At 40.9% G+C, this 17,592-nt stretch overlaps 1 protein-coding gene across 1 annotated transcript in view; it reads left to right on the forward strand.

Moving 5' to 3' along the window:
• ADGRG4 (adhesion G protein-coupled receptor G4) overlaps positions 1-17,592 on the forward strand; it is a 99,646-nt gene that overhangs the window by 21,393 nt on the left and 60,661 nt on the right. Inside the window, exons 3-4 of the mRNA XM_072744321.1 lie at positions 10,053-15,917; positions 16,887-16,981. Of these exons, the coding sequence (XP_072600422.1) occupies positions 10,053-15,917; positions 16,887-16,981 (5,960 nt within the window). The remainder of the gene's footprint in view (positions 1-10,052; positions 15,918-16,886; positions 16,982-17,592) is intronic.

Below are 17,592 nucleotides of genomic sequence, written 5' to 3' on the forward strand. Positions count from 1 at the left end.
GCTCCCGGCGTGGAGCCTGCTTCTTCCTCCTCCTGTGTCTCTGCCTCTCTCTCTCTATCATGAATAAATAAATAAATCTTTAAAAATTTTTTTTTAAAAATTCCAAGTGCAATACATCATGGTTGTTTTTTATACCGTGTTTACTATAATATAAAATCAAGGGCAGCCTGGGTGGCGGGGCGGTTTAGCGCCACCTTCAGCCCAGGGCGTGATCCTGGAGACCCAGGATCCAGTCCCACATTGGGCTCCCTGCATGGAGCCTGCTTCTCCCTCTGCCTGTGCCTCTGCCTCTCTGCCTCTCTCTCTGTCTCTCATGACTAAATAAAATCTTAAAAAAAAATAAATTGATTTATCATTTTTGCTATTTTGTTACTCTATTCATTAAAATGGATTTTTTAAAAAGTAAAAATAATAGATATGCTGGTAAAAATTCAAACAATGCATAAAGATATAAATTAAAAGTAAAAGCCTCCTTTCTCATCCAATCTCTTACCCTAAGCACCTCTCCATAAAAGTGATGATTGTCAACAATTTCTATGTATCATTGCAGGAACAATTTAAAACTTGGGTTTACGTGAAAATAGTCTTTGTTTTTCTTTTTCAAAGTTGGGATCATCATTATACACAAAGTCTTTTTTTTATTCACCTAATAATATATTTTTGAGGCATTCTCATATCAGAAAATACAGAAAATAGAACTACCTGATTATTGGGGTGGGGGGGTGGAGAATGCTGATTAGTATGATAGAGTGGGAATCTCCTGTAATTTATTCAGTGAGCTCCCTTTGAAGGATATTTAAGTTGTTTCCAGGTTTTAGCTGCGTCAAAAGTCTACAGTATTTTGAAAATAAATGGATGGTGACAAGAATTTCTTGAAGTGACCATTAGGGACTGATCAATCACAAGCTAAAATTCCTCTCTAGGTATGTTGAGCATAATTGCCTAATCTTAGCTCAGACACATGATCCAACAAAGGATTTGTTCTGACTTATGGATATATGAAGACGAAGTCTTCCTAAAGATACGCAGGTGAAATGACTCCTAGTTATGCATTTGAGAAATCCCCTTTGGAAAGAATGAAATGACATGAACTGAGTCCATCCTGGGAAATCTGCAGGGTCCCTGTATCTGTGGAGCTATTGATTTGCTAAGATTTATTAATGGATCTCATGCTCCAGCTGCTTTGGATTACTTTATGAACTAACCATTCTTCGAATATGGAGAGATTGATTATATAGTTTATGCACTTTCTAAGGCCTTTGTTTGGCCCACTAGGAAGCCCTCTAAGCAATTATCAGCTCTGATAGGAAAGGTTCCATAGCGATGAGCTCTACTAGGTAAAAGGTAATTTGGTTTGGCCCTTGTATGTAATTCTCTGTGCTATCCTCGTTTTTTATCACGAAAGATAAGCAGGAGCAGTTTGTAGTTTGCTCGAACCTCCTTATTTGTATTCCTCTGCATGGGGTGACATTCTCCTATAGATTCAGAGATGGAAGCTCTAGCCTGTCTCTCTTCCTATCTCAGAATTCATTTTTCATGTCCTTGCCTGGAAACAGAATACAGACACCATTTTGAAAAATACATATATATTTTCTCATCATCTTAAAGATACTCATTTCATATTTTTTCTGCCCGCAGGCAAATCTGTCTGTAGCAGTTTCTGGTCACTATTATCTCTAACAAATCTAATAAACACACTCTGAATTATATTTCCAAAGGTCATGATTGAGAGAAAAAAACAGATGCAATATGTAGGCTAGAAAAACACAAGGATTTAATATGAGGTGATATACCCAAATCACACGCAGAATTTGGTACCTTAGCAAATGTTCTACTTAATATTCTGTTGGCAGGTACATCTGCAACAAAATGCCTCATAAATATTCAGCTACTCTATACCTCTGTTCTCCAGCTCCCAATGATTACAATAATACAATTTTGTCTAGAGTGAAGGAGCAAATGGCAATTAAGCCCACAGGCCCCTGTGAATTAGCATGGATTATCCCCACTTTAAAATACAGAGATAGCAAAGCTCATGCAAATCATTTGTGCAAATGATCACGTGTTCACAAATGGGAAGAATGAATGTAGCAAAACATGTTTGCAAGTCCTTCAAAGATAGAGGCCAGACTCTATAGTTTCTGTGGTCCCTCCAGTAGGGATGGACATTCAGTTATCACTCAACTACTTTCATGATGTGGGCTTTTGCACTTGCTTATTTTTTAATTGAGATCATTGTAGATTCACATGTGGCTAGAGATCCCTGTACAATTTGTCCAGTTTCCTCCAAGACTAACATTTCACAAAACTACAGTATAACTATCAGAATATTGATATTGATACAACTCACCAATCTTATTCAGATTTCTCTAGTTTTACTTGTACTTATTTGCATGTGTGTATTAAATTCTATATAATTCTATCACCTGTATTGATTTGTGCATCTACCTCCACAGTCAAGGCAGTGAACACTTTCAATACTTTAGGGATCCCTCCTGTTGCCCTTTATAAACACAAGCATCTCCCCCCTGCTCTTTCTCTCCACTTCCCTTTGCTCCCCACATCTCTAACTCTTGACAACCACTAATCTGTCTGCCATTTCTAAAAGTCTGTTATTTCAAAAATGTTAGTAAATGGAATTAGATGGTATGTAATCTTTTGGCATTGACTTTTTTTTCACTCAGCATCATTCCCTTAAGATTCATCCAAGTTGTATGTATCCATAGTTTGTCCTTTTCCATTGCTGAGTAGGGTTCCATGGTATGGATGAACCACAGTTTGTTTAGACATTCACTTGTCAAAGGACATTTGGATTGATTCCAATTTGGGGCTATATCCACTCCCTCTCCCTAAAAGAAACCCACATTATGTTATGAATCTTTGTGTAGAGGTTTTTGTGTAAACAGAAATCTTCATTTCTCTGGGATAAGGACCCAAGCATGCAATTGCTGAGCTGTATGGTAGTTGCACATTTAGTTTTATATAAAACTGTCAGGCTGTGGCTGTGGCCAGCATTTGATGTTGCCACTACTTTTTATTTTAGCCATTCTGGTAAGTATGTAGTGCTGTTTCATTATGGTTTTCATTTGCGTTTCCTTGGTGCCTAATGACATTGAACATCTTTTTCGTTCTTCTTTTTTTTTTTTTAAAGATTTTATTTATTTGACAGAGAGAGAGAGAGATGGAACACAAGTAGGCAGAGTGGCAGGCAGAGGGAGAGGGAGAAGCAGACTCCCTGTGGAGAAGGGAGCCCAATGCAGGGCTCGATCCCAGGACCCTGTGATCATGACCTAAGCTGAAAGCAGATGTTTAATGGATTGAGCCACCCAGGTGCCCCTGAATATCTTTCCCTATGATTATTTTGCCATCTGTACATCGTCTTCAGTAAACTGTCTATTCATGTTTTTGCCCTCTTTTTTTTTTTAATTTTTATTTATTTATGATAGTCACACAGAGAGAGAGAGAGATGCAGAGACACAGGCAGAGGGAGAAGCAGGCTCCATGCACCGGGAGCCCGACGTGGGACTCGATCCCGGGTCTCCAGGATCACGCCCCGGGCCAAAGGCAGGCGCCAAACCGCTGCGCCACCCAGGGATCCCTGCCCTCTTTTTTTTTAAATTGCATTTGTTTTACTGTTGAGTCTTGAGAGCTCTTTATATATTCTAGTCCTTAGTTGGATATATGTTTTGCAAATATTTTCTCCTAGTCTCTATATTGCTTTTTAAAATCCTTTTCACATGGGCTTTCATGGAACAAAATCTTTTAGTTTTGGTAAAGTCCAATTTATCAGTTTTTCTTTTTGTGGATCATGCTTTTGGTGTCAAGTTGAAGAACTCTTTGTTTAGTGCTAATTTTGTACCCTCTAACCATATTGAACTCACTTCTAAGTTTCAAGAGGTTGGTTTTTTTAGATTACTTGGGATTTTCTACATGGACAATCATGTAATCTGCAATGATTTGAAGAATTTTTTTATTAAGTAAACTCTACCCCCAATGTGGGACTTGAATTCACAACCCTGAAATCAAGAGTTCCATTCTCAGTTGACTGAGCCAGCCTGGCACCCTTCCAATGCCTTTTATTTCTTTTCCTTTCCTGCTGGAATGCCTCTAACTTCCAGTACTATGTTGACTAAAAGTGGTGAGAGTGGGCATTCTTGCCTTGTTCCCAGTCTTGGAGGGAAGACATTCAGTCTTTTACTATTATGGTTGATTTTATTGCTCTTTTAAAAAGATTTAGTTATTTATTTGAGAGAGAGAGAGAGAGAGAGAGAGAGCAAGAAGGGGGAGGGACAGAGAGAGAGGGAGAGAGAGAATCTTAAGTAGACTTCCCACTGAATGCAGAGCTTAACTCATGGCTTGAACTCACAACGCTGAGATCATGACCTGAGCTGAAATCGAGTCATTTAACCGACTGAGCCACCCAGGCATCCCTGGTTGATTTTAAATGTAGGTTTCTTGGTGATGATCTTTATAAATTGACATAAATATCCCATGTTCCTAACTTGCTAAGGGATTTTATCATGGATGTACATGGGCTTTTTTAAAAAAAGATTTTATTTATTTATTTATGAGAGACAGAGAAAGAGAGGCAGACATAGACAGAGGGAGAAGCAGGCCCCTCACAGGGAGCCTGATGTGGGACTCCATACTGGATCCCAGAATCATGCCCTGAGCTGAAGGCAGATGCTCAATGGCTGAGCCACCCAGGCATCCCTGTACTTGGGATTTTTGTCAAGTGCTTTTTCTGTATCAGTTGAACGTGTTTCCTAACCCATGTAATTAATTGCGAGACTTGAGGTTTGAAAGAATCTTTAATTCCTATAAATCTTGGTTAAAAAGATACTGACACTTAATTGGATTGGCTTTATTTGAGATATGAATGATTCTTCAAGGCAGATATTGTTTTAGTGCATGGCTGTAATTTGGGATCCTCTTTGGGTTTCGATGCCTAGGCTTGCAAGAGCACCTTCACATTTTGTTTTATCACCGTGATACTCTCCTCTAGGGTTTATGTCTCATTATTTTGGATGATTACTTATTCTTGAGCTGTTCAGCACTTGCAGAACTTGGTTTTTATTATCTAAGTTTGTCTTTCCTTGTTTTTTTTAGGTAGAGTCTCTTCTTTCTCCTAGGTTTGTGGTGGTTCTGTGTAAATTGAGGGCATGCACTTATGGGTACTAGATAATTAAAACACTGGCACAGACAGAACATGAGAGACTCTTAACTCTGGGAAACGAACAAGGGGTGGTGGAAAGGGAGGTGGGCGGGGGGTGGGGGTGACTGGGTGACCGGCACTGAGGGGGGCACTTGATGGGATGAGCACTGGGTGTTATGCTATATGTTGTCAAATTGAACTCCAATTAAAAAAATGAATAAAAATAAGAACAAAAAAAATCAAAAATAACACTGGCACACACTGTCTTATGTCTCTACATGTTTTATCTTTGGAAATCTCATCCTATCAACACTGTATCTCTCTGGGCCTAGTCTCTAAATGAAAGGATTGAATATAATCTCCAAGACTTAGTTCTATGATTCTGTGATTTTGATTAAAAAATACTTGAGTCTTTGTTAATAAAGATGTTAGAGGAAAAACTTGGTACAGTAATCCCTCTGGAAAAAAACCTCTCATCTGAAAGATTCAAAAGGAGGTTTGCTGAAGTAGAGAAATCCAGGCTTTGGGTTAAAGTGAGGCAATGTAAGTTGCATTATTTTCTAAGAAATACTTGGTACTTAAAATACTACCTGCTTGGCAATTTTGTTCAACTCATTTATTTTTCCTTTTCTAAGCTTTTAAAAAGGATTTTATTTATTTATTTATTTATTTATTTATTTATTTATTTATTTATTTTACAGAGAGATAGAGAGAGAGAGTGGGAGGAGGGACAGAGAGGGGAGAAGGAGAGAATCTCAAGCAAACTGTCTTGAGTGTGGAGCCTGATGAGAGGCTGGATCTCATGACCCTGAAATCATGACTTGAGCTGAAACCAAGAGTCAAATGTTTAACCAACTGAGCCACCCAGGCACCCCTTAAGATTTTATTTCAGTTTTTTAAAGATTTTATTTATTTACTCATGAGAGACACAGAGAGAGACAGAGGCAGAGACACAGGCAGAGGGAGAAGCAGGCTCCATGCAGGGAGCCCTATGTGAGACTCGATCCTGGGACTCCAGGATCATGCCCTGGGCCGAAGGCAGTTGCCAAACTGCTGAGCCACCCAGAGATCCCAAGATTTTATTTTTAAGTAATCTCTACACCTAATGTGGGGCTTGAACTCAGAACCCTGAAATCAAGAGTCCCACACTCCCCTAAGACAGCCATGTGTCCCTCCTTTCCTAAGTTTTACGCTTCTTTTTGAGATGGTTACTGGAAATGTTAATAACAATTAACATCCACAACTCAGCCATCTTTAGATACAAATACCATACCTAACTCCCAACCTCTGTGTTCTGAGTTTCCAGTTACTCATTAGGACTCCTGTAATAGTGCTCTTTGAATATTGTATTAAATAAAATAACTTGGACTTTTGTGGCACTTGGTATTTTATTGTTTTCCAAAAATTTAGTGCAGTTCCATCATGAGTCTTTTGTAAAGGAGTGGGAATTATTGTATTCTTGGAGAGTGATTCAGGCTCTGGGATGCCATACTCCTCAAATGTGGCATAAGTGACCCTTTAACAGGTTTGCTAAGCCAGTTGGCTGTGTAAAGCCATCTGTAAAAATGGAAACTAAAATCCTGACAATTCTCCCTCTACTTGTAGTTTTGAAGGTAGAAAGCTTGAAACAAATTTTGTGCTGCAGAAATATAGCAGTTTCTTGATAAGGCCTAACAGAATACGAATCTCTGATTGTTGAAACTGTATTGTAAAATTCAGTGGGGGAGTACTTCTTATATAACTTTGACTTTTGCCCTTACATACATGTGTTGTGACTTTATGCATGTGTGACTTTCATTAACTCTATCTGTACAGTCAGTTGCAGGCTTCTGAGTGTCGTTCATCCCACTTGCTAATGGCTGCAAAATCCTAAAGAACATCCTACATACATCTCAGAATTTCTATATATGCAAATTAAAAGTAATTCTAATGCTCAAGACAGTGAAACAAGTTAGTAGATTGTCTACCACCATAATTATTTTTACATCTTAAGTAATATGCTTCTCGGGTGGATAAATTAAAAATGCTAATTTCCCAATGGTAAATATGCATGATTTCATTCTGGGTGATCTGCACTGGAGAAAAACTATGACTCAGTCTTGAATTTTACTCTGCACCATTTTCACTTGGATGTTCTATCACCCCAAATTCCACTTATCCAAGTCAGAAGTGCATGTTTTTCTCCTGAGAGAGGCCACCTTCCTAATTTTCCTATTTCCTATGAGTATCACTGCTATTCTCCCAGTTGTCCAAGAGCAAAATTTGAATCTTCTGAGATTTCTCTGTCTTCTTCATCTTGTAAGCTTCTTTGTTATCATAACCTGTCAATTCTTCCTTTAGGAATCCCCACACTACTCTTATTTCATTCCAAGCTCTCATCATCCACTTATTCAGTCAGCCTGCACATATTTACTGGACATCTACTGTGTGCCAGGCCCTATGCTAGGCACTAAGGATACACTGGTTATTAAAGAAAGGTGGGATCCCTGTGCATCCAGTGTAGTGGGGAAGACAGACAGTAATAAACATACACCAATGTAAACCTGCAGCTGTGACAACTACTATGAAGAAGAGGTATGGAGTGTCCAAAGAGCCTAGAATGCATTGGTTTTGTCCAATCATGGAACCTAAGGAAGGTAGTAGGCTTCTCTGAGGAAGCAATCCATGAGTTGAGATCTGAAGGATGAGGAGAAGTTAATCCGATGAAAAGGGACAGGAAGAACATTCCAAGTACAGCTAACAGTGTACGTAGTGGTCTTGTGGTAAGAAAGTGAATGCCAAGTACTAGAGGACTGAAATGAGGATGGAGGGTTGAAGCCCAAAAAACAAGGCAGAAACCTCACACAAAGTGAGGCCTGACAGGTGGGTAGGGACCAAACAGTTCATAGCTTTATAAGCTCTACTAAGAAGCACATTTTTTTTTTTCCTGGAGTAATGGAAGGCCACTAAAGGGAACTAAGTTTGTGTGTGTGTGTGTGTGTGTGTGTGTGTGTGTGTGTGTGTGTGTGACATGATCAAATTTGCATTTTGAAAAGATCATCCTGATTGAATTATGGAACAGATTGGAAGAGGAGCCAAGAGCAGAGGCAGAGAGTTCATTTGGGGGGCTACTGCAGAATCCAGGTAAGAAACTGATGCTGATTTGGTGAGGGCAATAAGTGATCAAGATGGAGAGAAACAGATGGAGTCAAGAGCTGTTTGGGAGATAAGAGTCATAGGACAAAATTATGGGTTGGCTATGACGGGTGAGACAGAAAAGGAAGGAGGTTGAGGAAGAGGGTTTTGGCTTGCATAATTGAATGTGTGATGATGCCATTCACTGAGTGAGAGCACTGAAAGAGGACCCAGTTTGGAGAGAAGACAATGAGTTCAAATTGGGGCATATTGAGTTTGAGGAGTTAATGAGATATCCAAGAGATGTCAAGTAAGTAATTGTGGAACTCAGAATAAGAGTTCTGGTCTAGAGATGTAACTTTGACATTCATCTGCATACAGGTGTAACTCAAATATGGAGGGGTGTGGAGGAACCACAGGGTAAGAAGAGAAGAGGTTCTGGGACCAAGCATTGAGGAACTCTAATATTTAATGACTGGGTTAAACAGGATGGGTCTGCCAAGAGGAAAAAAAGAGTGGCCAGAGGAGTAGGAGTAGGAGAAAGCCCAAGAGTGGGCTATGTCGTGGAAATCAATGAAAAGAGTTATTTTAAGAAGGATGGAGTGGTCAACATTGTCAAAGCCTATTGAGAGGTCAAGTAAGACAAAGACTGAAAAAGTATCCATAGTATATGTCCTCATGAAGGCCACTGGTGACACTAGTGGGTGCTGTGCAGTGGAATGATGACAAAACCCAGACTAGTGTGGGTTTAAGAATGGGGCTGAGGAAGGTGGAGACAGTGGATGTGATGGGAAGGAGGGAGATAGGGCGTGCCTGAAGAGATGTGGGACTCTTATTTTTTGTCGTAAAAGACTGGAAGATGTTTTAAATCAGGAAGGAAAGGCCCTTAGGGAAAAGAGAGATAATTATTGGTGAGGGATAACTGAGGTGGTAGCACAGCTAAGTTTCTGATAACTTCAATTGTTTTTTTCCTGTGAAGTAAGGGGCACAGTTCCTTAATAAACATGTGGGGGCAGAGTTCGATAATGAGAAGGTTTTAAATAGTTACTGCAGAGAGTAGTAGCAAAAATTGACCAGATAAAAGTAGTGGGATGGCTGGGCAGTATGAAAGGCTTATTTGGGGTTGGGGATCATGAATTTATAGGCATATGTGTGACTGTGTCCAGCAGTGCTTGACTGCTCAAGTGCAGGTATGGAGGTGATGGAAAGTCGGGTTGGCACAGAGTTGGTGGGAGCGAGGTGAGGAGGAGGAGTCTACCAGCCTCCTAAAAAGTCTCCTTGCTCTCAGTGTCTTCCCATTCCTACCCATCCTGTACACAAAATTCTTTTTTTTTTTCCGAGAGAGAGAGAGAGAAAGCATGCGAGTGGGGTTGGAAAGGGCATAGGAGAGAGCTAGAGAGAGAGAGAGAGACAGAGAGAGAGAGAGAATCTTAAGCAAGCTTCATGCCCAGTGTAGAGCCCAATGTAGGGCTTAATCTCATGATTCAGAGCATGAGCTGAGCCAAAATCAGGAGTTGGACACTTAACCAACTGAGCCACGCAGGCACCCCTGAAATGGATGTCCTTCTATTTGTTACATAATGAGAGCATTTTGAGAACCATATTGAGATTTTAGAAAGTAGAAAATCATCTTAAGAAAAACCAAGTAATCAAGTGGCTTGATTATATCTGATACTTATCACCTCTTAAAAACATGAGAAAAAATTATAGAGCTCTTTCTAACAGAATTGTCTCTGATTTCTAAAGCCAAATCCAAAGTAACACATACTTTCTAATTTTCCAGCTGTTTCTGAAAATATAACAATTCAAGAAATGAGTACAACTCTTTCACAACAAATAGATTTGACAACTCCATCCCAAGTTACTGGACTAAAACCACAAGAAACTATATACTCTTCTACAATGTTTAAAAGCATGCCTGTATTTGCAGCTGATTATACAGCCATATCATATTCCAACACAACATCTCCACCTCTGGAAGCAATAACTGCACCGAAGTTTTTAAAAACACCTGTAGCTGAGACAACCGGATTCACAGCAGACATTTTGTCTACTTCAGCAGCCATCACTCTGCCTACCAAAAATACCTCCATAGGCACTACTACCAATTTCATGAAAGTAACTAAACCTCCATCTTCAGACAGCACAAGAACGACAAAAATGGCTGAAGCCATTGCTACTGAGACCTTGCATCCGACTACAGCTGCTAATTTTCTATACACATCTGGACTTAGCAAGAATTCAATTATATCCAAAACTTCAGTGACTGAGTCTCAGTCGACCATTATGAAGACATCTTTATTCTCATCTGCTGAGTTGACATCCATATCTACAACATCTTGGCTCAAACACAAATCCACAGGTATTGAGCCACTTTCTATCTCCACAGCTAGACAGGACTTTCTTGCCTCTACAGCTGCTGGAACATTACCTTGGTCCACAGTGGAACATACTTCAGCTACAACCACTCATGTTGGGACTGCATCAGCATTCATACCTGAGTCTGTGCACATCTCCACAGTTGCTCCAGAAGATTCGGTATTTCCTAGAAATCAGACAGCATCCACGTTGGCAACAACCAACATGGAAATAGCATCTCCAGTTCATTCAAAAACGCTCCAAACCAGGCCTATTGAGATGATGCCTGTGCTAAGAACAACTGAAACAAAATTGACATCTACAAATTTCCAAGACGACTCTTCACCCAGGATGGAGGATACACTATCTACCTCCATACCAAAAAAGGCCTCTTCTGTGGCCCTTTCTTTCAGGACATCAACCCCATTCTCTGGAACTCAGAGTTTACAGCCAGTTATTGATGCTGAGACTACACATACAGCCTTGACTCTTGGGGTCACACTTGCCCCCATGGCAACTGACACTCTGCTTCCCCCCATAACACCTAGGCCAATATATACCCAGAATATACCCACAGGTGGCGGAAACATGCTTCCTTTGAATTCCACTAGATCAGCTTCCACATTCAAGGCCTCTGAGTCTGGTCCCACATCAATAACTGATGATGGTGCTCATCTGTTCTCCACCATTGAAACTACACAGACTTCCAGGCCAGACCAGACCCTGTTGACATCAGCATTCCATGCTTCTAATACAGGATATTCATCCACTACTAGCACTCCTATTATCCCACCAGAAGCCCCCCCAGAAAGCAAGGCTACCACTATCACTGGTGCTGGTATTACTGCTGGCACCACTACAGATAGATATGCAAAACCTCTATCCAAATTGACTACTTTGTGGTATGCTAATTTCTCCACAGTTTTGGGAACCACATCTATAACCCAACAGCCTGAGTCTAAACTTACCACTTTACAACTAAAACCTACCCCTCTGTCCATAGCAGCTGGAAGTGAACTTCCTTCAATGCCAAGGGAGACATTTGTTCCACCAGTAGGTGTAATATCTACCCTTGCTAACATTGAACCAAATGTTTCTACTGAAGAGAGTGCTTCTGAGACCACAGTAATAGAGACAAATGGCACAGTTGCATTTGGAGAGACAATAGCCCCTGTCCCAGAGTCTGCAACAACACAAAGGTGCAGTCATCCTGTGATAAGGATAGAAACAACTTCCCGTTATCTTGAGGGAAAATCAACTATAGCGGTGACAACTGAGCTTTCCCCATTTGCAACAATGCTGGAAGCAACAGATGAATCTGCGCAAATGGTAACAGCTTCTGTCACCGCTTCCCCTTTTCCTGACATTGAAAAGTTGACCACCCTGTTGGATAATAAAACTACAACTACTGAGGTGAGAGGAAGTTGGCTTTCTACAAAATTGATGGCAACCACACCTAAGAGCTCCTACGATGGAACCACAGAAATCTTTAATTCCACTCACACCCACACAGCACATTGGACTTCAGAGGCTCTACCTGTGGGGGATCCAACTCCATCTCCCATTTTTGGGAGCACACAGACATTCCCTGAACTCCTGGGAACTTCTACCACAAGGATAGTGGGGACCAGTTTTGCCACTGTCCTTACAGACATGATAGCCATGTCCTTGTCTGCTGGTGTCTCACCTCCACAGCCTACAGCTACCCATTCCTCAGCAACCCCTGCACCATCAGCTACGGTGACCACAACATCGGTGTCACCGTTGGATCAGACTGCTTCCACAACCAAGAATACCGTGCCTACCCGCAGACACTCGATTCACACCACTTCGGAAGTCACAGTGTTCCCTGTCGGGATGACACCCACAACAGTTCCTTCTCTGACAGATACTCCGGTCCCCTCGTGGAGACCTCCCGCTCCTGTGGCAACTATGGCTGAGACCACCTTTCTCTTCCCTTCGGCTGACACAGTAACCCCATTTACACCCACTCTTGTCTGCTCTAAATCTCTCCCTGACAACATTCCTGTTGTGTCCTCCACCCATGTGATCTCAACTGTGTTTACACCAGTAGCAACCCAACCCATGTCTCAAAGGGAGGAGACTTCTACCCATGCTCTTAGCCTTCCATACACTCTCAACAGCAGTGGAGATATTGTTAGCTTGGCTACTAGCACCATAGAAACTTCTGTTGTTGATGAAACCATGCCCTCACACACCTCTCCCAATAAGCTTACAGTAGATGGTCACATTTCTCAATCTTCAGCACGTCTTGGAAACACACTGGTCCCCACCCTATTAGTGACTGATGTTTCTACCTTATCTTCTGACAAAGAGCAGATGACCATATCCTTGGGAAACACCTCTAGAACTGTGGAGGTGACAGAAATGTCCCCATCAGAGAATCCTTTTATTTCAGACTCCCAGAGTACTTCATCCTTGGAAATGACACATTCAGGATTTGCTGAGACCACAACAATTTCCAGTCACCAAACACATTCACCTTCAGAGTTTCCACTTGCCACTTCACCTGACGGGATTTCAGCTTCATCTCCCATTTCTGGAACCACACAGACTATACCTACCTCTATCTTAAGTCACTCAGTAGATGCTCACAATCCAGAAATGTCTACCAGTCTTGGGAAAACAGCCCTCCCTTCACAAGCTCTGACAATCACTACACTTTTGTCTCCTGAAAAAGAAAGCATCAGTACACTTTCAGTATATACTCCCAGAACTGAGAAAATGATAGTAAGTGCCACCTCTATGACTCACCTTTTCTCATACCACCAGGATACCTCATTTGTAGACACCGTAACTTCCAGGACAACCAGAATATCCAATCCTGTAAATGTCAACACAACTCTTTCATACTTGCTTTCCCTGAAAACTCAAACTAAGATGACTTCAGTTGCCTCTTCCATTTCTGAAAGTACGCAGACCTCCCCTGAGTCCTTGTCTCTTTCCACGACTGGACTTTCTCATGCCAATTTTACAATTGTCTTTACTGATGGGATCACTACAGTCCTTTCTACTCCAAATGCACCTACAGCACTTCCTGAGAAAACCCCTGTGGCAACATCCACTCTTATTGACCAGGTGTCCTCACTGCCAGTTAGCGTCACTGCTGTCAGCTCCAAAAGAGTTTCTGCCACTCCCACAATACTAATAACTAAATATTCTAAAACAGCACACCCAGACTGTTTGAAAAGTCCCTCCATAGCCACTTCTGGGCCTGTGTCTGAGATGCCTTCAATGTCAGTTAATGGCTCTGCTTTCTCACCTCCTGCTGTTTCTATTGACACTTCCACAACAGTTGGACCATTCTCTTCGTTATTGTCTTCAACTACCCCTAGGACTACTATGGGCCTACAAGCATCTACATTGGATGTTGCACCTGGGCCTACTTCAAAAAGCACATTGTTTTCCTCTACTTCCATTACTTCAGAAATGACAGAGGTGTCCTCCAGGATCACACCTACATCCTTTTCCTCTCTGACACAGTCAACTTTTCCCTCTATGAAAACCATTCCAACCACTGTTACAGCGGGGATAGTGGCTCCATCCATAGGCACCACTGCCTCCTCTTTACTCAGTTCTAGGAACACTGGAGCTATTTCTTCCATTTCAAAGACCACATTTTCACCATTTCAATCAACAACTCAACAGTTGTCACAAAGAGATGAGACTACAACTCTGGGCATATTATCTGGGACTACTAATGGCTCCTTATCTCCTGTGAGCAGTAGTATAGTAACTGCTCTCACAAATACTTATTCCAGAACTGCTGCCCTAGAAAGTGTGCTTTCATCTACTCCATCAGATAATCTCCATACTTCGTTGAATATTGAGGTTTCTCCATCTTTGACTAGCTCCAAGAGCATTCCTGGACCCACAAAAAGTGTCAAAGCCACCACTTACCTTTCTTTGAATACAGAAAAGATGACTTCCTTGTCAGAAAATTCTTCAGCAGCTGAACTAACAAAAGGTGCTACATCTGTGGATACCCCTGTTTCATATCCTCTATGGACTCCATCCATTGCAACTCCACCCTCTTTGACATCGTTTCTTTTTTCACCTCATAGTACTGAAGCCAAGTTCTCTACTCCAGAGACTTTTCTTCTTCTTACATCCCAAATGGCTGAATTTCCAGTTCTGGGCACAAGAATCACATCTAGTAACACCAAATCTCTGCTTATGACTACCTGGGACACACCCACAGCTAAAGGTTCTCAACTTCCAATTTCTGCCACTACTCCTATACCTACACCCCACAAAGTGGAAACAGAGACTCCATACCTTGTTCCTGGGTCTTTGTTGACATTCACAGCCTCTCAGACTGGTCTTGTATCTGAAGATGTTACGGCAAAATCATCAATTTCCATGCCAGGAAGTCTTCCTACCTTGGGGATGTCTGACAGCCCTTCATCATCAATATCTTCAAGATCTATCCCTATCACGTTGGCTGACATTAAGCACACATTTGAGAAGACAGCTACATCTGTAACTCCTGGGACCAGACTCACACTGAATCCTTCTGTCGCCACTTCAGGATCTATGCTTTCAGAGGCTACCAGTTCACCCATACTGGCTTGGATTTTATCTACGCTCCCTTTGGGTCCTCCACTGGTGACTGTATCCAATAGTCCTCACATAACTTCTACAGTAGAAGTGTCAAAGTCCACATTTCTGACTTCTGACACTACACCAACGCACTCATTCACTAACTTTACAACACTACCCTTTGCTGCCATAAGCACGGCACTCACCAAAACCACTCCTGCACCTACAGTGGGCAGTATCACTGCTGGCTTCACAATTTCTCTCCCTATGTCTATAAAAATCACAAATGCCAGTACATACACTTCCAAATTCGCTGAGGCATCTTCCAGAACCACTGTGACTGCCAACTCCAGGACTGTGTCTCAACCTCTACCCTTTAGCAGAATGAGTAGGTTGCCTCCTACAACTGACCGCACCCTGTCTATTAGTTCCACGTTTCTGCCTAGCCCCACAGTAACATCTGCATGGAGTAAAATCTCACCTACATCATCATCCCCTACTTTAGTTCTTCCTAAGCCCACACTGGACTCCCTTCCAAACATAACCGCCAGTACACTTACTGCTACCACAGCCTCATTTCCACTCACATCCACTGGAGTAACACATCCTTCTACAGCAACTGTGTCTTCACTACTTTCTTCCTCTTCTGAGACAACCTGGCTGGACTCCACATCTTCTTTTCTACCTATGGAAACATCAACTTCACTTATTGCCACTAAGTCTACAGGTATGTTCCACAACATGTGCAGTTAATCACTAACAGAATGCATGCACAACAGGTCATGTGTTCTCTAAGGCGGCCAGTTCTCTGAAGGCAGAAAAGGATAAATGATACAGATGTTTCTTATCTCCTTCAGACAGTGGGTCCAGTGGATACCTTGTCCAAACAGAATTCTTTAGCCATCTTGCTTAGCTTTGCTTTATTGAAATACAATGCAAATATATCTTTTCATTCAACATGACATTTCTTAACACCCTTTCCATCCATTTTGTTCCTGATGCTCTGTCTCTGGCAATGTGAACATGGACCAGGAACTTCACTCTCTCCCAGTAGAGAATGATATGGCATAGCAGCAAACACCAGGAGATACTCTAGCCTGCCTTTTTTGAATTCCTCTTATACAGGCCTCAGCTTCTCCAGTCACCACTTCTTGCCAGCTTAGAATGCTGATCCATAGCCAGGGAGTATTTGGCTTCCATTTCACTCAAATACTGGATATACCTTCAACTTTTAACGTTCCCAAATTGAAATCTGATAGGATAGACAAGAGAAAGAGGAAAAGAGAGAAAACCTGAAGCAGAAAAAAAGGCACAGGAAAAAAAAAAGGCACAGGAAGAAATAAATATTTCCTCAGGGTGATCTTGTGAGATATTGTTCAGCTTGACCATTAAAAGGACTGGAAATGTGTTGGCTAATGAAAATTGAGGATTTGGGGGATTTGCAGAATGTCCATCAACTGTGTAGCAATCAGGAAACTGCCCAAATAATTAAAGCAAAAATGTAATGGTACATCTGTTTTGCTTTTGGATATGGAGCCAAAAGTGCTGGTTCTTGACCTTGGAGTTAAATTAAGCAAAATTTAAGAATGAGACTTCATTGTTAGTCTCTTTAAAATAACAAGCAATTTTGACCAAAATTATGGAAGTTAAGTTTCTTGGACTAAGTGAATGAAATTAATCTCATTTTTAATTACAGTTTCCTTCTACAATATTGAAATGAGCTTCTCTGTGTTTGATGAAGAGCCAAGGATCCCTATTATCAGTGTTGTAAATGAATTTGCAGAAAATTGGGTAAAATAATCTTTTAAATATTTATGGTACATATAAAATATGTGAAGATATATATATATATGATATGTATATATATTTAATATGAACTGAGTAGATTAAAACTAGGCTTTACTTTCTTCTACCCATTATACATTCCACAGCTAATTGGTTTTGATTTTTTTGCCACAAATTTATCTACTCTGTAAGTAACACCATAAGGATGTATGTGGTCTCTCTTTCACAGTGCCAATGCTGAAAGCTTTGATGGGATGTTATTATTTTAATTTGTTTAGAACTGTACATTTCCCTCCACTGACACAAATTCTGGGCCTTTGCCAAATTTTCCTATTTGGAGAAAGTAGGAGAACAGTGATAACAAAGTCTATGCTATTGTATTTACAAATGTTTGTTTCCTGCATTTTAAATTATTTCTCTCCTCCACAAGAAATGTTTTATTTATCTTTACTTCTTTTTGATAATAAGAGTAATACATACTTTCTGTAAAAATTTTTGACACTGAAATCTGAGACCCAGAAAGTAAATGTTTTCTCTAATACTGTTCCTTGTATTGACTCCTCTTCACAGTCTGAGTTATATTCATTCAGATTTTTTCCTATACCTGCAATAACACT

Source organism: Vulpes vulpes, chromosome X (assembly GCF_048418805.1).
Source record: "Vulpes vulpes isolate BD-2025 chromosome X, VulVul3, whole genome shotgun sequence".
NCBI lineage: Eukaryota > Metazoa > Chordata > Mammalia > Carnivora > Canidae > Vulpes > Vulpes vulpes.